General features: G+C 52.7%; 1 protein-coding gene and 1 long non-coding RNA gene across 2 annotated transcripts in view; one reads left to right on the top strand and one right to left on the bottom strand.

Moving 5' to 3' along the window:
* The first annotated feature begins 12,573 nt into the window (after positions 1 to 12,573).
* Positions 12,574 to 21,542, top strand: part of LOC133339111 (E3 ubiquitin/ISG15 ligase TRIM25-like) — a 160,192-nt gene continuing 151,223 nt past the window's right edge. The window contains exons 1-3 of the mRNA XM_061547234.1: positions 12,574 to 13,279; positions 15,500 to 15,595; positions 16,431 to 16,664. Of these exons, the coding sequence (XP_061403218.1) occupies positions 12,713 to 13,279; positions 15,500 to 15,595; positions 16,431 to 16,664 (897 nt within the window). The 5' untranslated portion in view covers positions 12,574 to 12,712. The remainder of the gene's footprint in view (positions 13,280 to 15,499; positions 15,596 to 16,430; positions 16,665 to 21,542) is intronic.
* The window catches only part of LOC133339144 (uncharacterized), a 172,123-nt gene continuing 172,018 nt past the window's right edge, over positions 21,438 to 21,542 (bottom strand). Inside the window, exon 3 of the long non-coding RNA XR_009754680.1 lies at positions 21,438 to 21,536. This is a non-coding gene — a long non-coding RNA (uncharacterized LOC133339144). The remainder of the gene's footprint in view (positions 21,537 to 21,542) is intronic.

Here is a 21,542-nt window from a genome sequence, read left to right as displayed (position 1 = left end):
TGTGGTCGCGGCGTGGGGCATTCGGCCACCGCGGTTGAGGCGCATTTTCCCCCCACACACACTCCCACGAGTCGACGGGGCAAGCAGGGGAGGCACGGGACAGCATGAATAGCGGGATCACAGGGGCTGTTGCGCATAGTCATGGAGGGTTGGGATAATTGCGCTTGAGCGCACAGGCCCCATTGTTAGGAAGGGTAAGGGAGTAATTAGGATGTACGCCGCCAACGTCGTTCACCGATTAACATATCAACAGCGCCCGGGAACAGCCGTGCGCGGGCTTGGGGTGCACGAGCCCATTGTTCAGCGCAGCATCCCCTTTGAGGTAGGGAGGATAAATAGAGGAGCGCAGAGGGGAAATCGCTCTCTTACTCCAGCGCCAGGGGACCAGACGCAGCTGCAGCCAGCGACCCGAACGTCCGTGTGACGCACCGAGGCACGCGGTTAGCACAAGGATCAGCGGACCGCCGTGGACACTTAACAGTGAGTAAGAAGGTGAATTAGAATCATAGCAGATAAATCGGGAATAGGTATAGAGGTATCAGCGTAGGCCAGCCTCGTCGACTCACTGATTTGACATCAATTCGCAGGTAGCATATAATAAATCATTAATAGCGAAGCGTGGTCTCGCGTGATCTTGTCGTGCAGAGTGTCGCGTGGGGAGCTACGTGTGTGTGCGTGCGTCCACCCCGGGTGCGATACAGGTGCGCGATCATAACGTGAGTGGAGTTGGAGTGCGCGGAGCGGCGTGTGTGTGGGAGTGCTCATACGTTCGTTACGTGTCGGATACGGATGCGCATTGGTAACGTGCCGCACAGGGCTATAGGCGGGCACACGCTCGCAGTATACGAGAGCTGTACGTAGCGGTGTAAAGAGGGGGGGTGTGGCGTTTGATTGATGATGCTGTGCGCGTGTATGCTCGCAGCGTGGGAGCGCGGCGCGAGACTGTAACAGTGGGGGCGTCGCGTTCGAATGCCAGCGAAACCGTAGCGGGTAATAGGGAGGTGGGGTAACCTAAACGGAATAGGGGATGCAGGCGGGAGGGACCCCGGGGGCCAGCGGCCCCCACATATTGGTGTCAGAAACGGGACGATCCCCCGCACCCCCAAGGGAAAGAGGCCCCCCAACCCAGGTTAAAATCAAATGCACATTTACGGGCAAAGGAATTCCATCATGGAAATCGTTTGCCCGCAGCATCAGGGGGGCTAAAAAGGTTAATGGGTGGTCGGATGAGGAGGCGTTGCAGCAGTTAGAGATACATTTAGATGGACGGGCAGCCGACTTTGTGGAAGCTTTGCCCGCAAGCGCACAAACTCAGTGGGAAAAATTAATGTGCGAACTCGAACGGCGCTTCGGCGCCTATGACGAGGAGGAGGCGCAGTCGGCCTTAGAGGCACGCCGCCGTCAGCCCGGCGAGGATCTGCGAGATTACGCCGAGGACGTACGCATGTTGACCCAGCTCGCGTACCCGGAGCACGAGGCGAAAGTAATTGAGAGCCTCGCCGCCGGGAAGGTCCAGCGATATTTGGCACGCACCCCGTGGTGGCAGCCAAATATAGACGGTGCACGCCTCTCCTTTAACACACTTGTCGAGCGCGCGCGCAAATGCGAGAAGCTCTCTGGTGAGCGCGCGCAGCCTCGAGGGAGGGGACGAGAGTGCGCCGTAGCAAGCCTACTCTCCGACGAGGAGGAAGAGCCCGCCATCGCAGTAAGGGGACGGGCAAGGGAGCCCCAGAGACCCAGCGAGACGACCCCGGGGTGGGTAGCCGGGTTACAGGCCGGCATGGGAGATATGATAACCCAAGTAGGTGAAAGGGTAACCCACGTAGGTGAGAATATGACCAAGCTGCAATCCTCCGTTGAGACCATCCGATCCGAGATGGGGGAACTAGACTCCACGGTAGGAGGGCTAACTGGAAGGATAGCGCTTCTAGAAGCAGAATATGAGCAGCAGCGCACTGGGGGAGGAGGGAGTGGGCAGAGAGCCCGCTACGGAGCCGCCACCCCTCCCCGGGCGTGTTATGTGTGCGATCGGCGAGGGCATCTCAGGAGGGACTGCCCTCAGGTCGCCCGAGCTAGACAAGAGCTAAGGTCAAACACTAAGGCCCCCCTAGAGAGGGGACCACCGGGGGTGAAATCGACGTAGCCCCAACACAAACAAGCTGTGAGAATAATGGCGAGCGAGTGATCTCCACACAGGTTCCAGCAACAACGCCCACAGAAACGGTGACTCCTGGCGACTGGCTACGGGAGCTGGTGGCGGGGATCACGGGGGCCACGTCGCTGGTGGAAGGGGAGGTTAACGGAGTGCGTACCCGAATCCTGCTGGACACGGGGGCGGTGGCCTCGCTCGTGAGCGCAGCGCACTGCAGCGCGATCGGGGTCGACGTGCGTCACCTGCAGGCCCCGGACCGCGCGCTGCACACTGCGAGCGGAGCCGGAATGGGGCTGCTGGGGAAAGCCACCCTAGAGGTCCGCATAGGCAGCCAGGTGTGCACGCAGGAGTTCTACGTGTCGAGTGCGTTGTGTCACGAGTGTATCGCAGGCACCGACCTCCTAGAACGGTTGGGACTCAACGTGCAACCCCGCCAGCGATGCGCCACCATGGAGAGCAACGGCGAGCGGATACCGTTCCTGGGACGAGAACCAACGCGCCGCCGCTTTGCACCTGTGGCCGCTATCCTGGCGACGGCAGTCACCATCGGCCCGCTCACCGAGATGCTGGTGCCGGTGGCAACATCCCCCACCGACCCCGCGCTCCGACCATCAGGGGAGGTAATGCTAACTCCTCACCCGGAGTTGGCAAAACGGTATGGGGTTGTGGGATCCGCCACGTTGGTAAACGCAGATGGGGACCGATTGTTTATGCGGATGTTTAACCCCCACAATACCCCCGCGATACTGCGACGGCGCACCCCGATAGCCACAGTACACCCCCTGCACGCACGCCACTCTAACGACTCGGTGTTCGCACTCTGGGCTGAGGACCCCGGTCGTCCTGAGGGTGAGCAGGACCTGGCCTGGCGAGTCGGCCCGACTCCCCGAGCCGAGGTCGTTCCCCTGCTCGACGCGTTACATGTACCATGGGCGGACTTACCTAAGGGGGAGGCCGATCGGCTGCGCGAGTTACTGCGGGAGTATGCCGACGTGTTCAGCGAACACGACTCGGACGTGGGTCGGACCGACCTTGTTAAGCATCAAATTGACACCGGTGCAGCCCGACCCATCAAACTCCCTGCGTACCGAGTGGGCGCACCCGAACGCGCCCAAATCAAAGAGGCAGTTGGGGACATGCTTCGCGATAACATAATTCAGCCCTCGGCGAGCCCCTGGTCAGCCCCGGTGGTACTAGTAACGAAAAAGGATGGGTCAACCCGGTTCTGCGTCGATTACCGTAAACTAAACGCAGTCACGCTCGGCGATGCCTTCCCCATACCTCGCATCGACGACACCTTCGACAGTCTCGCAGGAGCGCGGTATTTTTCCACCCTCGATCTGGCGTCCGGTTACTGGCAGGTGGAGATGACGGAGGAGGATCGGCCAAAAACAGCATTCACCACCCCGATGGGCCTGTTTGAGTTTCGCGTGTTGCCGTTCGGACTCACTAATGCGCCCGCGACGTTCCAGCGGTTGATGGAGTTGGTGATGCGGGGCTTGCAGTGGGAACAGTGCCTGATTTACTTGGACGATGTGATAGTGTTCAGTAGATCTTTGTCTGAGCATTGGTCCAGGCTTCGAGAGGTGTTCCAGCGACTGCGAGCGGCTCATCTCAAGCTCAAGCCACGTAAGTGTTACATCGCACAACGCGAGGTGGGGTACCTCGGGCATCGCGTCAGCGAGGCAGGCGTGTGCACCGATCCGGAGAAGGTACGCGCCGTAGTGGAGTGGCCACGGCCAAGAAATCTGACGGAGATCAGATCATTTTTGGGGCTCGCCACCTATTATCGTCGATTTGTAAAGGGATTCAGCGAGATTGCACGCCCCCTCACCCAACTCACCTCCCCTAAGCACCCCTACCAGTGGACGGGGGCCTGCCAGACGGCCTTCACCACTCTCAAAGACCACCTCACCCACGCCCCCACCCTCGCTTTCCCCGATTTTACCAGCGATTTTATTTTGGACACCGACGCCAGCAGCAGCGGGCTGGGCGCGGTGTTGTCACAGGTACAGGATGGGACGGAACGAGTCATCGCGTACGCCAGCCGGACCTTGAGTGGGGCCGAGCTGAACTATTGCGTGACCCGCCAAGAGTTGTACGCCGTGATTTTCGCATGCAAACAGTTCCGGCCGTATTTGTACGGCAGGAGATGTCGCGTACGCACTGACCATTATGCTCTGCAGTTTCTTCTTACATTCAAGGAGCCGCGGGGGCAGATGGCCCGGTGGTTGGCGCAGTTGCAGGAGTACAACCTGCAAATCGAGTATCGGGCTGGCCGGACGCATGCAAACGCGGACGCCTTGTCGAGGCGACCCACGGTGTACGCCGAGACGCGGGCGGAGGAGGCCTGCCCGTGTTTCACGGGGGGACGCTGCCGGCGGGCAACGGACCCCCGAGAGGCCGCGGCCACTGACCCCCCCCCAGCGAGAGAGAGCGCAGTGTGCGCCACAGAGAGCCTCACAGGTGGCACTGAGGATCCCGTCGACCGCCCGGCAAGCGCGGGACCCGCGGCTCGGGACCCGATCGGACGGATCCAGGAGGACGTCGGCTGCGCCTTCCCGGGCCTAAACGACGAGCAGCTGAGACAGACCCAGCAGCGAGATCCGGATCTGGCGGCCGTGGAGGCGGCACTGCGGGAGGTAAAGAGCGCCCTACCAGGACCCTGGAGCGGTTTGTATGCCCGGTTGTGTGTGCGGAACGGAGTGGTACGGGAGTTAACCGAGGCCGGCCAGCCGGGGTGCATCTGTGTTCCTGCCCAGGTGCGACCCCAGCTGCTACGGCTGGTGCATGACCACCCACTCGGGGGCCACGATGGGGAACGACGCACTCGAGAGACCCTGCGTCGCCAGTATCTCTGGCCCAAATTGGCACAAGATGTGGCCGCCTGGGTGCAGGGCTGCCGGGCCTGTCAGCAGTGTGGGCAAAAGCCGGCGAGGTACCAGGTACCCCTGAGGCCGTTCCGAGTCAGTCGGACGAATCAGTTGGTCGGAATCGACCTGCAGGGGCCCTTTCCACGATCCCACCGGGGCAACCGATATATTCTCGTAGCGGTGGAATACTTCACCCGCTACCCCGTGGCGGTGGCTATCCCGGATAAAACAGCCCTCGTAGTGGCCCGGGCCTTCGTGGAAAACTACGTACTTAAGTGCGGGATCCCCGAACGAGTCATTACCGACCAGGGTAGTGAATTCGAGGCCGAACTATTTCAGGCGCTGTGCCGAGAGTTCGGGATCCAGAAGGACCGAACCACGGCGTATCACCCCCAGGCGAACGGGTTGGTAGAGAGGATGAACCAGACTCTGGCCGGGAAGCTTAAACGCATGGCGGCCGCGAATCAACAGGACTGGGACGAACACCTTCCCTATGCCCTGTTCGCCTACACCACCGCCGTTCACACCTCTACAGGACAGACCCCGTTCCTAATGATGTTTGGTCGCGAGTCTCGCCTGCCCGCGGATCTGCTGTTCGGTGTTCCTCCGCCGCAACGGGAGGAAGGGAGCCACCCCGTGGAGCACTTGCTGGAGACCCTGCGAGGGGCCAGGGGCCGAGCCTACCCGCACGGAGAGGCCGCGCACCAGCGGCAAGAGCAGGGCGCCCGACCCCGTATGGAGCCCCCCTTCTACACTGCGGGCTCCGAGGTGTGGCTGTACACTCCCCGCGTCGGTGCCGGACAGGTGGGGAAGCTGACCACCTACTGGCGAGGACCCTGGATTGTGAGACGGCAGATCTCACCATGGACGGTGCTGATTCAAGGAGGAGAGAGGGGCCGGGAGATGGTGGTCAACATCCGCCGACTGAAGCCGTGGCGAGCAGCCCTCGAGGGGGGGAGCCCCGCCGTCCAAGTACCCCGAAACCCCGGGGTCCCCCCACCCCCCGTGCCCGGGGGCCTCGCGCAGTACATGGGCCCCACGGAGCCCCGGGCTCCGAGGGGCCCCGGGCGGGGCCGGGGGCGACGAGGACGGCGACCCTTAAACCCCACCGCCTCTGAGTTTGTTCCCCAGCCCGCAGGTGCCAGAGGCCGAGGGGAGCCGTTGGAATGGAGGAGGAGACCACCGCCGGAGCCCCAGGAGACGGAGCCGCCACCCCCGAGGCCAGCCACAAGGGCCGGGCGAATCCCGCGGACCCCGCGGCGATACCTCGTGGGGGCAACCCAGGCGAGGTGCTCCAGTCAACCCGGGACGGGGACTGGCACCCCGGGGGGCTATGTGGTGCCACAACGACGGGGCCGCTCTGCCGAACCAGGGAGCCGCCCGGCTTCCCCCACCGCACTGCCCCCCATCACCCGCCCCACATAAGCACACACCCGCACGCATCCCCCCCCCCCCATAGAGCTGGAAGGGAAGGTCACCTGATCGACCGGTTTTTATCCGAGAGACCCTTATCGGGATTAATTCTCACGGTTTCCGGCGATCAGGGAATTGGATGACCCCCCCCCCGTGCTACGTGACACCGCGGCGCCGCGGCCGGCCTTAATATGGTGTGGTCGCGGCGTGGGGCATTCGGCCACCGCGGTTGAGGCGCATTTTCCCCCCACACACACTCCCACGAGTCGACGGGGCAAGCAGGGGAGGCACGGGACAGCATGAATAGCGGGATCACAGGGGCTGTTGCGCATAGTCATGGAGGGTTGGGATAATTGCGCTTGAGCGCACAGGCCCCATTGTTAGGAAGGGTAAGGGAGTAATTAGGATGTACGCCGCCAACGTCGTTCACCGATTAACATATCAACAGCGCCCGGGAACAGCCGTGCGCGGGCTTGGGGTGCACGAGCCCATTGTTCAGCGCAGCATCCCCTTTGAGGTAGGGAGGATAAATAGAGGAGCGCAGAGGGGAAATCGCTCTCTTACTCCAGCGCCAGGGGACCAGACGCAGCTGCAGCCAGCGACCCGAACGTCCGTGTGACGCACCGAGGCACGCGGTTAGCACAAGGATCAGCGGACCGCCGTGGACACTTAACAGTGAGTAAGAAGGTGAATTAGAATCATAGCAGATAAATCGGGAATAGGTATAGAGGTATCAGCGTAGGCCAGCCTCGTCGACTCACTGATTTGACATCAATTCGCAGGTAGCATATAATAAATCATTAATAGCGAAGCGTGGTCTCGCGTGATCTTGTCGTGCAGAGTGTCGCGTGGGGAGCTGCGTGTGTGTGCGTGCGTCCACCCCGGGTGCGATACAGGTGCGCGATCATAACGTGAGTGGAGTTGGAGTGCGCGGAGCGGCGTGTGTGTGGGAGTGCTCATACGTTCGTTACGTGTCGGATACGGATGCGCATTGGTAACGTGCCGCACAGGGCTATAGGCGGGCACACGCTCGCAGTATACGAGAGCTGTACGTAGCGGTGTAAAGAGGGGGGGTGTGGCGTTTGATTGATGATGCTGTGCGCGTGTATGCTCGCAGCGTGGGAGCGCGGCGCGAGACTGTAACAGTGGGGGCGTCGCGTTCGAATGCCGGCGAAACCGTAGCGGGTAATAGGGAGGTGGGGTAACCTAAACGGAATAGGGGATGCAGGCGGGAGGGACCCCGGGGGCCAGCGGCCACCACAGATGCTCGATCGCTCTTGCCGCTCGTTCGCTGGCAGCTGACACCCTTGCTCAGTGGCGCTGCTGGCGCTGCTGCGCGCTCTCTCCGGCTCCGTTCTCCCGGTTGATTGCTCGTCGTTGGTCATCACTCTATCTCTTGGGGTGCAGCTGCTCGTGGGAGCTGGTTCTCAGTGTAGAATAACTTTGAGCGATACTTCTTCTGTCAGAGCTGAACTCGTACTCGGTGACTCATCGCTACTCGGCAAGCCTCGCCATCCTTGGTTGATTGCAGAGCCCACCCCGGAGCTTGCCGCTTGCAGAACTCAACTCTTTGCGTTGACTTTGTAGAGTCGTGGCTTCTGCTGATGCAGCTCGTTGACGATGTGCCAGTCACGGGGGCAGGTTCCGGAGCCTGCCGATCGCAGCACTCGTGGGAGCTGGCACTCACTCTCAAAACTTGCAAATAGTTATTGCACACCTCTTAAACAACTGTGAAAGCTTAGTACAAAACAACTTATCGCAATCCTTGACTTTGCAAGTGACTCAAAACATCAAGATAAATGTAGAATAAAACTTTCAGCGATACTCTGTCGGTCCATGCCGAACTCAGCACCAAGCATCACCTCGCCCCTCTTCTCTGCGAGACACCACACCCATTGTTGATCTCGAGGCAATGCCCCGGAGTCTGCCCATCGCAGTACTCTCTGTCGCTTTTCGTAGTCCCTTGCAGCAGTAATGTATGGGTCGTGTCTCTGTTTTTATCTTAAATTCTCTCCCTTCGGCTCGCCTTCTCACAAAGGACCAGAACTTCATTTGATTTCGCTCTTTGCTGTTGGGGAAGTTGTACGTGTGTCCGTGTGTGTGTGTATGTCCTAATTTCTTAAGCAATCTGTTAAGTCTCACCCTAAAATACTGGTTTCTGTCCGCCTCCTCAAGTCATCTTTTCATCCGTGGAAAACAGATGCCCCAAAATGCTACACCTCGATTTATTATTTTGTAATAATCACTCTGGAGGGATGGGTTATCTCTTTACGATGGCATTCCAACCTATTATTTTGTAATAATCACTCTGGAGGGAGGGGTTCTCCCTGTCCGGTGGCATTCCCCCCTCTTCCCTCGCGGTGGGGTGTTAAAAAATGTTTCTCTCTCACAAAGAGGAGCACTGGCCTTTGAAGTTGTTTCTCTTAAACCGTTGGGAAAAAAATATTATTTTACCTCTTATACCTTGATACCGTACCACTTTTGTAGTTCTGATTCTGTAAGTGACTCAAGGTATGTTTGTAGTAGTGTTACAGTACTTCCATCGTGGTTTGGAGTTCCTTCATGGTGTTAGATTTTTCTTTTTAAGGGGAGATGCCCTCTGCATGCGTATGCAAATTTTCTATCACGTGCTGCTGGAAGACAAAGGCGGTTGGGAAGCTCTCTCTCTATGGGATACATTTTATCTTGGTTATGTGTGATTGACCTGTTTCGCCTTTTTTATTCTTCTGGATGACCCTCAGTCTAATACTTCATAATTATTATTTGGTTTATGTTTATCCATAATTCATTCTTTGGTTCTTTCGGTAAAGTCGCGTAGATAGAAGAATAATGATACAAAATAAAATAAGGAATACTGCAGTCTATAATGTCGACTTATTCTTATAGCCAAGCTTCAAACTTTTACTGTATAAAAAAAAAATATCAGTTATAATGTCCGTTTGTCCCTGCTATGTGCCGGTGTTTTACGGCTCTGGAGATTTGTTTGTGAACTGTCCAAAACGTTTGGGGAGGTCGTGTCATATGGTCATCTGACAACCTGGAGATTTTCCAGACAGTTGCTAACCGCTCTTTGCCCCGCAGTTTATTATTTAATGGTTCTTTTACGGCCTTTTCCCTCGAGTTGCTTTTAATGCGGTAAAGCAGCTGGGTGTGAAGTGTGGGGTGTGCCCTCACCCTTTTAATTATGAAAAAAATAATATTGGCAGAATTATTCTTCATATAATTTTTTTGGAAAAAGGCCTATATATACAACAAAGTCCATATGTGTGCTTAGGTCGATGTGTCTGTGAGAGTCTACGTATATGTGTGTGTTAGTCGCTGTATGTGTGTATGTCGATTTGTGTGTGTAACTCCATGTGTGTGTATCTAAAGTCGATGTCTGTATGTGTGAGTCCATATGTGCGTGTGTGTAAGTCCATGTCTTTGTGTGTGTGCGTCAATGTCTGTGTGTGTAGGTCGATGTGTGTGTCTGTTTTTTTACCCCGGGCAATGCCGGGTACTTATCGCTAGTTACTATATATTTATAACAATAAAACATTGACGCATTTAACTTTGGTATTTTATACATTTCAAGGCAGCTTTTTTGGGAGATACAAATTGTGAAAGCATTGAAAGCAAATATTTAGACTAAAACGTATAAATAAATTACATAAAAAACTAGTTTTTGAATGCTGAATTCAGACGCTGTCTTTCCGACAGACCTGTTCTTCACCTGAGGACGGCTGCTTGCGTTGTGGCCGAAACGTCGTGAGAATTGTATTTTATAATGTTTTATTTTTATGTTTTTTATTATTTCCCTTCTACGCGACTTTACCGAAAGAACCAAGAAGATGAATCCCTGCAGTCACGAAAGCTTTAAATCGAAATTCATTTTTGTTGTTCTCTTCCCGCTGAACCGTGTCCGTTCTGCGCTGATGCCTACTTCATTGTGTGGTGAGTCTATGGTTTTCTGCGTAGTGAGACTATGGGGTCTCTCTGACGAGTCTATGGGTTTCTGTGTGGTGAGTCTACGGTCTCTGTGTGACTCTATGGGTCTCTGCGTGGTGAGTCTATGGGGTCTCTCTGATGAGTTTCAATGTGGTGAGTCTATAGGTCTCTCTGTGAATCTATGGAAGTGTCAATGCATGGGCTTGTTAACGTGTACCGTGTAGCAGACGGTGGTTTCAGGTGTTCGTGGATTGTGGTAATTGTAGTAATTCATCGCTTTGTTACAATGTGGCTTTGTTATGAAACGGTAAATGGGCAGCTCTACAAGGAGTTTATTTATTTAGCCAGTTGAGAGTGAGTAAGTCGGTGTGTGAGATTGTGAGTGAATGTTTGAAATGGAGCATGAGCGAATTAATGGGTGAGTGAGTGGGTGGGTGAGGTGATTTAAGGTGAGGTCTTTCAGGGTGAGGTGAGTTGAGAAGGTGAGAATGAGGTGAGTCGAGAAGTGAGTTGAATTGAGGTGAGATGAGGTGTGAGAATGAGGTGACTTGAGATTAGTCTACTAGAGGTTATTTGAGATTAGGTGAGTTGCCATGAGGTTAGTTGAGATGGACTTTGACCAGCAACCCCTGACGTCGGCACTTTCCAGGACGCGTTTTATGACATGCATATGTGGGCGAGTCGGATTGTGCATGAGTGAGTGATATGGTGGTTGAGTGAGTGGGTGGGTGAGTGAGTGGGTGAGTAAATGAGTGAGTGGGTGAATCAATTACTAAGATGCGGTGTGCCTATTGGGGATATTCGTGGGGTGTCTATAGTGCGTGTGGACAGTGGAGTTGGTTTTGGTGATGTGTGTGATATGGTGAAACGCATAACGACCACGACTGCTGAGACTGTGCGTGTGTCAGGATTACGCAGGGTCATAGACGTGAGTGGGTTTAGATAGGCCGTGTTGGTGGGCCAACACAAATCTCACCCTACTGTCTGTAACCTGGCCAAAGCACAGAAGTAAAATTGCTTCACCGCTTAAAAGCCTGGTCCATGGGTGTCGCTGCTTATTCCGCATTGTGGAACCAACTGGCCTGAAAAATAGTTCACTATGGTGGAGGTATCATGTAGTGATGCTAAAGTTGGTTACCCACCGTCACACTCTTTCTCTTCCCTCCCCCTACCCTTTCGTTATCTCTAAGTATCCCCTATCGCAGTCACCCATTCCTCAGCCTCTAACACGTCCCTGCCATCCATATCATTGTATTATGTAACCTTATTTTAAACCACCGCTCAACTTGTGGAATGGCAACGACACTGCCCTAGAGGTCACCATTTTTTTTATAACGTATCTGTCACTTGCAGCGAAGGGTAATCTGCGTAAATCGGCCTTCAAGAAGTAAACCATCAATGAGCCTCTTTTCAAATAAATATTTTTTGGGACGTTCAGCCAATTCCTCTTCAAATTAGCGTTTTTGAATGTGCGAGAAACCTAACCACAACCCTGCAGCAGCTTTTTCGTTTCAGACTGTTGAGGACACCTGCAGTGCCCATGGAGGCCACCTGCTTTGAGTGGTGAGTCCCTGGTTGTGCACCGTGCCAGGCTCATTATTCATGGCCAATGTTTTGGACAAACTTCGTGAACCCTGAAGACCTGTTTGAGACCAGACTTTTTCAACTGAGGGACTTTTTCAACTGAAGGACTGGACTAGACGCGCCGGGATTTGTTGGTGTTCAACTGTTGTGAGATTTGAGTCTTTCGCGTCACAATTATTTGGAGCTTGGTAGGTGAGTTAAACTTTGTTAGGGGACAACCTACGTTATCTAAGCATGACGGTTGGGCTCGTGAGTTTGTGTAATTGGAGGGTAGCTTTTGCCTTTGAGAGCATCTGTGTGGACAACAAGAATGTTCATCGAGCCAAGATGGACCAACCTTCACAGAAGTGTGTTGACATGAGCTGAGTTGACAAGAGGTTAGTTGAGATGATGTGATTTGAGATAAGGTGAGCTGACTCTTTATCTAGCCATCTCTGGCGCTGAGACATCTCTACCCGGTCACAAGTCAACACATTACAGGGTGTGCCTCATGATATGCAAATCAAACTGAAAGACTTTGTACTTTAACCTGCCTCACATTTTGGTGGCTTGTTTCTGGTTTAGTGTCTCAGATGTCGCCAGAGACTGCATGAGCTACAGCCAGAGACTGCGTGAGTTATAGCTAAATACTGCCGTAGCTACAGCCAGTCTGCCGGAGCTACTGGCAGAGATTGTGTGAGCTCCAGCCAGCTACTGCCTGAGCTACAGCCAGTGACTGCCTGAGCTACAGCCAGTGCCTATCTCTGAGTTGAGCCACAGGGCCATGGCGAGTGCGGCTCCCAGTGGTAGCGAGGCTCCAGGGGAGTTGACCTGCCCCATCTGCCTGGACGCCTTCCGCTGCCCCTGCACGCTCAGCTGCGGCCACTCGTTCTGCCTCAAGTGCGTGGAGGGCGCCTGGGATGCGGCTGAGTCCTTCTCCTGCCCGCAGTGCCGAGTGACTTTCCCTCGGAGGCCCAAGCTGAACAAGAACGTGACGCTCACCAACCTCATCGAGCAGCTGCGAGTGGCTGAGCCCGTGGCTGCCGATTCTGCTGCTTCTGCTGTTTGTTGCGATCATTGCAGGAAGCCCGCAGTGAAGACTTGCCTCAAGTGTGATACGTCGTTCTGTATGACCCACCTCACGCCCCACCGGCAGTTGGCAAAGTTTAGTGACCACGTCCTGGTGTCGCCAGGTGTGAACCTGGAGAATCGACGGTGCGCGGAGCACGGAGACGAGTACCGCTTCTACTGCGTTAACGACGGACGCCTCGTCTGCAGGGACTGCACCGTCACTGTGGATCATCGAGGGCACGAGCTCGTCACTCTGAAGGTGGAGCATGACAAAAGAAAGGTGAGGAGGAGGTTCGCATGGTCACCAAGTTGTACCCACGATACCGCAGCATCAGCTGATGAACTCTGTCATTGGCTCTCAACAGCAACATCTAATTAGAACGAAACCACAGCGAGTGGCTCAGACTCATTTTAAAGTAGATTTAATATTTTACATGCCCGTAAATTTATTTTTCAAACGAGTGTTTGAAGGGTAGATTCATAGCACCATCGACCCTTCTGCATCGCGACTTTCCCCATCGCGGTTTCGATATATCGCGGGGTTGGCATAAGAAATGAAATGGGCATTTTTTGGGAGTTTTTGTGAAAGGTGCAGATGACACGCGAAAGCCGCAGACGACACACAAAAAGTTTAGAAACTCAAATACATAAATTATATGTACAGTACTGTATAATTTTAATGGATTTAATATTTCAACTAGCCTGTTTGTCCCTCCAAGGACGGGTGTATATTGCAGTAAATCTGAAATATTCAATAAAAAAATTGTTCAGCTCATGATTATTAATGAGGGGTGCGGCATGTGGAGTGACGTCACCCGCTCATGAATATTAATGAGGGGAGGGGTGCGGCATGTGGAGTGACGTCACCCGCTCATGATTATTAATGAGGGAGGCGGCATGTGGAGTGACGTCATCCGCTCATGGTTATTAATGAGAGGAGGGGGGCGGCATGTGGAGTGACGTCACCCGCTCATGAATATTAATGAGGGGAGGGGGGCGGCATGTGGAGTGACGTCACCCTCTCATGGTTATTAATAAGGCGGGGGGAGTCCATGTAGAGAACCCCATCTGTTCATGAATATTAATGAGGGGGGTTGGCCTCATTTGGAGTGACATCACGCGCGGGACACACAGACCATAAGTATGCACAATTTTTTAAGTTAGATTTTTTTTTAAGTTAGTTTGCGAAAAGAACTGTGGTGCTATGCGCTGGTTAAGAGGACACCAAGCGTATTTACGGCAGCCTCTCACGTGATATCTCGCAGTGATCTCGCAGTGATCTTTGTATCTCGCTTTTCTCGTATCTTTTTGTACCGCTTCGCTCGCCAAGGGGACCAAACCATTTTACGCGTTTTTTTTAGATCACGGGGGGCCTGCGCCCCAAAATCCCGCAATGTGGAAGGGTCGACTGTATACAGGTGTAGTGGGTTAAATTCAGGCACACACTGGAACTTTGGAGACAACACTATTTATTAGGTAACATAACAATTAACATTTAACATAACGACTTAAGGTGGTAGCCACGTTTCCTAATTTAACCAACCCACGGGGATACTACATCACTGGACCAGGTCAGCCCCACACGCTGCCTGGTCCACTAGCGGAGACCGGAGAGCTTCATCCCAGAGATGACCCAGAAGAACATCACAGAACAGTCCAGAACAGCCCAGAACAGCACAGCTCTCCATCCACACCCGCTTATAACCACTCCGGCATGGCTGGCTCTGCCCCAAGCCACGCCCCCCCTGGGGCCCCTGGCCCGCTTTTATCCGGTCACGTGTCCTGTTGGGTTCACACAGAGTGTCACGGCCCGACACGACCTCCGTGACAACTGCCGACAGCCCCCATACCGAGCCAATACAGTAGTGTCGTTCTACTACACTACACAGGCATCAGGGTCCGGTTCGAACCCACGACCTCCTGTTTAGCAGGCAAGGCAGATAACATCTCACCACTATGGTGCCCTGTCCACCCACTACTCAGATAGCCCCGTTCACAACTCGGATAGGCCCGCCCACTACTCACGTAGCCCCACCCACCTCTCGGGTAGCCCCACCCACCACTCTGATAACCGCTCATTACTCAGGTAGCCCCACCCACTACTCCAGTAGCCCTGCCCACTGCTGAGGCAGCTCCACCCACTACTTAGGTAGCCCCGCCTACTGCCCAGATAGCTCCAGTAGCCACACCTAATACTTAGGTAGATCCACCCACTGCTCAGGTAGCCCCACCCACTACTCAGGTAGCCCCACCCACTACTCAGGTAGCCCCACCCACTACTCAGGTAACTCTGCCCATTGCTCAGGTAGCTCTACCCACTACTCAGGTAACTCTGTCCACTGCTTAGCTCCTCGTGAAATCTGTTCCCTGCAAGCGCTTGCTCCCCCAGCCTCTGCACCGGGGCTACTGCCCCCGTCACTCTGGAGGGTTCATGTGGAGTTGGGGTGAAAGGAGACGCTCAGAGAGTGAGTGGAGTCTCCCCCGGTGACGTCTCTCACAGAAACAAGTGGGAGAGGAGACGCGGGCGGTGGAAGAAAAGAGGAAGGAAGCGGAGGAGTCCGTGAAGCGGATGGAGGCCGCTCGCAGGGACGTGCAGGTACCGCGTCTGGGCCAGACTCTGACCCTGTGGCTCTACTGTGAGTAGAGTTTGTGATGGAGGAGAACTGCATTCATTCACGTGGAGTTCCATTGGCTCTAAACACATTGTGGGACTAAAGAAACAACGGTTATTAATCAGGACGAGCAAAAAGGTGGTTTTCATCTCCACTGAGAAACTGAAGCAGTGGTGTAAATTCCACATTCCCATATCTCCATACAACTTACGACATCAACGACTGTGAACTATTTTGGTCAGATGAGGTGGTACGTACCTCTTATCCAATACTCTGGTGGCAGAGTTGGTGGATCACACACAGACTGTTGTACACCATCTTACTGAAACCAATCAGGCTTTAGGGTTTCCAGGTGGCAGTATAGCAAGTGATTTCATGATCCCCTCTCTTCAGCCATACATGTGGTTTTCTCTCACATTCAAAACATTCATTTACAGAGGAATTGACCTATCTTCCCAATTCATTAAGGCTCTACTTGTTGAAGGCAATTACAGATTTCCCTTCGCTTCATGCAATGGTAAACAAAGCATCATCATGTTAGCCTTGCGCAATGAGAATGGCACAAACGCAAAATGTACTCATGATGGTATTTGATTATTTCATTGCCTCATAGCCCCGGCCAGTTATGGCGAATCGGGTTGTAGTGAAAATGCACAGTGGCGTTATCAGAGGCAGAGGAAGGAGGAGGCCTCAGTGCTGCAGACTCGTATCACTGTCTAGACACCTTCAAGGTTGCACTCGGGTCACACCAACCTGAATGTCATTTCACAAAGGACCAGACATTTAATGAACAGAGGTGGCATTTGTTTCTCTTTGCAGGGATCCATGACAGATAAAAAGGCCTCAATCTCGGTCAGATTCACCCGCGCGAGAGCAGCGTTGGATGCGGAGGAGAAGGCGGCTTTAGAGCAAGCGGAGCAGAAAGGGCGCGAGCAGCTGTCCCAGATCGAGAAGAAGATCGCTCACTACCAGCGCGAGATCAGCGAGCTCCAGGCAGCAGCCACTCGCCTGCAGGCCCTAGCGCAGGAGAGGGACTCGCTCGCATTCCTGCAGGTGAGCGATGAGTCTCCAGTGTCGCTATTGGCACAGAGCCATCTCACCAGCAGCAGCAGAGGGAGGCTCCTGAATGAGAGTTCGCATCCACTGGACTTATGAACACAGCTCCACTCATGGACTCGCATCGCAGCTCCAGTAGCTGCCATGTGGAAGCCCAGCTCATATTTTCTCAGTTAAATGAATTCTCTCTCCCGTTCTTTAACATATTCCCATTAAGTTTGTTTCATTGTGAATATAAACTAAATGTTATTGGATTTGCACTTTTTAAATAAATCCTACAACAACAATGTGCACGGTATTCATGATTATCATCAGCCATAATCTATCCACTGATGGATGAAGGCCTCCCCAAAACATTGCCACATCTCACGATGCCGCGATGCAACAATCCACCAGCGCCTGCTCACGACCCGATGTCATCTCCGTTTCCTACTTTGTGTACCTCCACTTGGATGCGCGACCTTCAGTGTTCATATTATGGATGCTAAAATTAATACGTCGCATACGCTATTAATGATATCATTATGTCTTGAACATCACTTCTGCAAGACCTGCACCATGTGCATTAGTAACACCAGAAATTACCAGTCCTAAGTTAATCTCAACACAGATCAATATCAACCGGTCTCACTCTGAAATATTTGCCCTGCAAATCAGTGTTGGTCCTCATGGGGGTGGCGAGATGTTAACTACCTCGCCTGGTAGACCGGAGGTCGTGGATTTAATCTCATCACTGACGTCCTTATATATTTGTAGATTTCATGTCTCCCTCCATGGACGCATGGATTTTTTTCAGGGTCCTCCAGTTTTTCACTCCACATTTGAAAACGTACGTTTAAAGTATTGGGCTGCTATAAATGTCCACGTGGTGAATCACTTCGTTGAGCTATCATTTGTGGCTTCTGAAAAAGAGCTCTATAGCTCCGTGGGACTTAAGTGGAAAATTAATAATAAAGTAGTTATTAGTTGACTATCAAGCGGTCTCCCTCTGAAACATTTGCCCCGTAAGTCAGTGTTGGTGATCATAAGGTCATAAGCCAAGACTTTGGGGTTTATATTCCACCCACGGTGTTGCAGTGGAAACTCCACTGATCACAAGGGATTGGAAGTAGAGTCACAGTAATTCATCTCTCTCTCCCACAGGGGCACCTGGAGGAGACGCGCAGGTAAAAGACGACTTTCACTCACGACTCGACACACGACATGGGACTGAGTGTGGGGCGCAGACAGTGAGACACTGGCTGTGTGGGGATGCTGTGTGTGGTGATGCCGTGTGTGGGGATGCTGTGTGTGGTGATGCTGTGTGCTGATTAGGCTGTGTGCTGTGTGGGGATGCTGTGTGTGATGATGCCATGTGATGGTGATGCCGTGTGGTGGTGATGCTGTGTGTGGTGATGCTGTGTGTGGTGATGCTGTGTGTGGTGATGCTGTGTGTGGTGATGCTGTGTGTGGTGATGCTGTGTGTGGTGATGCTGTGTGTGATGCTGTGTGTTATGAGGCTGTATAATGATGCTGTGTGTGATGATCCTGTGTGGTAATGCTGTGTTGATGCTGTGTGCGTTTATGCTGTGTGTTGATACTGTGTGTGGAAATGTTTTTTTGTGGTAATAGTAATTCTGAGTGGTGATGCTGTAATTGTGGGATGAGTGATGATGCTGTGATGCTTGTCTACGTGGAGCTGTGATGATCTTGTGAGTGACGATGCTCTATGTGAGACAGTGGCCATGTCTGTTCTGCTTTCACAGGACAGGGCGGGCTACAGCAGCTCCACCATCAGCTCCCAGCCAAGAGGACATTGCCTCGCTTCAAGTCCTGGAGACAACTGCAGTCAAACTCCTGTGTGAGTTCTCCAGTGTGAATCATGGGTGATGGGGCCATCTTCACAATAAATGATCACCGTGTGTGTGTGCACGAGGGAAACAAAGGTGACCAGGCGTAGTGCTGTCTACCAAGCCCCCCATGTGCTGTGCCAGCTTTCAAAGGTGCTGATTTTCCCCAACAGTCTGTAAAGGCTACTCGGGGATATATTTCTACTAGGGAGACAAAGGTGGTCGGGCGTGGTGCTGGTCACCCACCTCGTGTGCCATGCCAGCCATCATAGACCTTTACGGACAGCACTTGTCTCAATAGTCTGTGAAGGCTACACAAGGGGTCTTAGTCTTTGTTCACATCCCAATGCAGGACCCTACTGAACAGAGCCATGAGACTCAGTGTGGTGTTCTTGGGTAAATAATCGGCAATAAGTCAGTGGTAATTGTGATGGTGATATGGAGTGTGTGCCTGTGAATGTGTCTAGCATTTGTTCGTGGGGAGAGCGGTAGCACAGTGGTTAGCACACTGCACTACGAACCCAATTACCTGGGTTTGATTACCCGCCATGTCTAATATCAGTAGCAGGTGATATCTTATCCAGTCCAAGGCCTCTACTGGGCAGTTTCAAACTCAAATGAGTTCCTGATGCTGGTAATGGTCATAATGATGGTGATAGTGGTCGTGATGATGGTGGTCCTGATGCTGATGTTAGTGATGTGAGTGATGGGAATGGTGATAGCATTGGTGATGGTGTTGGTTGTGGTGATGTCAGTGACGGTCGTGGTGATGGTATTGATGGTGACATTGGCGATAATATAGGTGGTGAAGGTTGTGATGGTTTTGCTGATCGCGCTGATGGTAGTAGAGGTGATATTGGTTATGGTGGTCATGGTAGTGATGGTGGTGATGATGATTTTTATGGTCGTTGTGATGGTTATGATGATGGTCGTGTTGGTGATTTTGGTGATAGTGATGAAGATTGTGGTGATGGAAATAGTGGTGATGGTAGTGATGGTGGTGATTGTTTGTGATGGTGCTCGTGGTGGTGATGATGGTTGTGATGTTGCTTATTACTATAGTAATGCTGCTGATGTTCATAGTGTTGATGGTGGTGATGGTGATGTTTATGTTGTTGTCATCGATGATTTTGATGGCAAGGATGCTTGGTGATGTGTATGTTTGTGATGTTATTGCTGATGGTAAAGATAATGATTGGTGATGGTAATGTTGATGGTGGTGATGGTGGATGATGGTGATGACGGTGTTCTGTAGTGATGTTGTCATCGCTGTTGTCACAGACGGACGCTCACCGACTCTGGACACAAACTCTGCTAATAACAGACTCCAGATCTCCTCGGATCTCAGGATGATGACAGCGGTCTATGCCTTCCAGCGTCGCCCCGATCACCCTCACCGGTTTTATGGCTGTGTATAAGCCCTGTGCCGTGAGAGCTTCTCGTCAGGCCACCACTACTGGGAGGTGGACGTGGGGGACGTCCGGTGGTGGCGGGTTGGAGTCGCGTACGGGACGATCCCACGGAAAGGACGTGGTGCTGCACAGCTGCTGGGAGGGAGCGACGCGTCCTGGTGTTTAGAGAAATATGACGACAACTTCTCAGTGGTTCATGGTGGAGTGGAAACTGCACTGTCGGTGAAGGGGGCCCCCTCACTCCGCAGAATCGGGCTTCACCTGCACTGGGAGGGGGGGCTCCTGGAGTTTTACCGCGCCGACTCCATGGAGGTGATCCACGAGGTTCGGCAGAGATTCTTGCAGCCTCTCTACCCTGGGATGTGTGTGAAGTATTGTAATGATCGATTGAAGATCGTGGATCTGAGTCGTGCATCCTGAAGATGAAGAGAGATAGAAACCCAATAAATGGTGGAGAGGGGGATGGTGAGGAGAGGGTGAAGTGAGAGTGAGGGGAAGGTGGAACGGAGGGTGAGGTTAGGTTCAGGTTCAAGTTCATGTATTAGGTGTAGCCCTGTGAGCCATTCGGCTCTTGAATCGGGTGCAACCGCAACAAACAAAAAACCAAAAAAAATAAACAAAAACATCTTAAAGTTACTATATGTGACTGAGTGCAAACAGAAATACAAAAAAGACAGCAAAACATTGCAGAAAAAAATCACCGTACACCAACGCTGTGTGCAAAAATCCCAGTGGGATGCAAGTCAAACAACCAACAACAACCACAAGACAACTTAGATTAAGGCCATCAGTCTAACTCTGTACTACAACAAACAAACATGGCCAAACCAATATACTTTTCTAAATCACCAAAATAAAGCCATGAAAGCAATGAAACAGTGATCATAGAAACTGTGACGGAATTTTCACAATAAATGGCATAAACAACATGTAACCCATCATGGGACCTCCTTTGACAGTACCAAAATATACTAATAGGGGTTTTTCCCCTTTTTTTCTGGCAACAAAACTGACACCTTTTGCAAGGAATCATGCTTACATTAACCACAATACTTGCAGTCAAATGTAAACAAAAAACAATACTCTGATAATTTATGCATTGTCTTTGAAACTGATTGGTCCACACCAGAGACAGCTTTCTTTTGAGCCTAGTCTCATATGGTGTTCGGCACCATATGAGACTAGGCTCCAAAGAAAGCTGTCTCTGGTGTGGACCAATCAGTTTCAAAGACAATGCATAAATTATCAGAGTATTGTTCTGTGTTTGCATTTGACTGCAAGTATTGTGGTTAATGTAAGCATGATTCCTTGCAAAAGGTGTCAGTTTTGTTGCCAGAAAAAAGGGAAAAAACCCTATTAGTATAACATGTAACCCAATAAACGGTAGAGAGGGGGATGGTGAGGAGAGGGTGAAGTGAGGGGAAGGTGGAACGGAGGGTGAGGTTAGGTGAGGGTGAGGGGAGGGTGAGGTGAAAATTGAGGGAAGGGAGAGGTGAGCATGGAGGGGTAGGGTGAGGGGGGAGGGTGAGGTTCAGGTTGGCGTGCGTGAGCAATGTTGCCGGTGCAGTTCAAATCGCAGGTTCGTGTGGCCGCTCCTTTGCCTGCAGTGCGCGCTCACGTCACCACGCCTCTGT

This window comes from Lethenteron reissneri, unplaced genomic scaffold (genome assembly GCF_015708825.2).
Source record: "Lethenteron reissneri isolate LAM-NWPU_2019-01 unplaced genomic scaffold, ASM1570882v1 scaffold_1640, whole genome shotgun sequence".
NCBI lineage: Eukaryota > Metazoa > Chordata > Hyperoartia > Petromyzontiformes > Petromyzontidae > Lethenteron > Lethenteron reissneri.
This window is presented reverse-complemented; position numbering and strand designations above follow the sequence as displayed.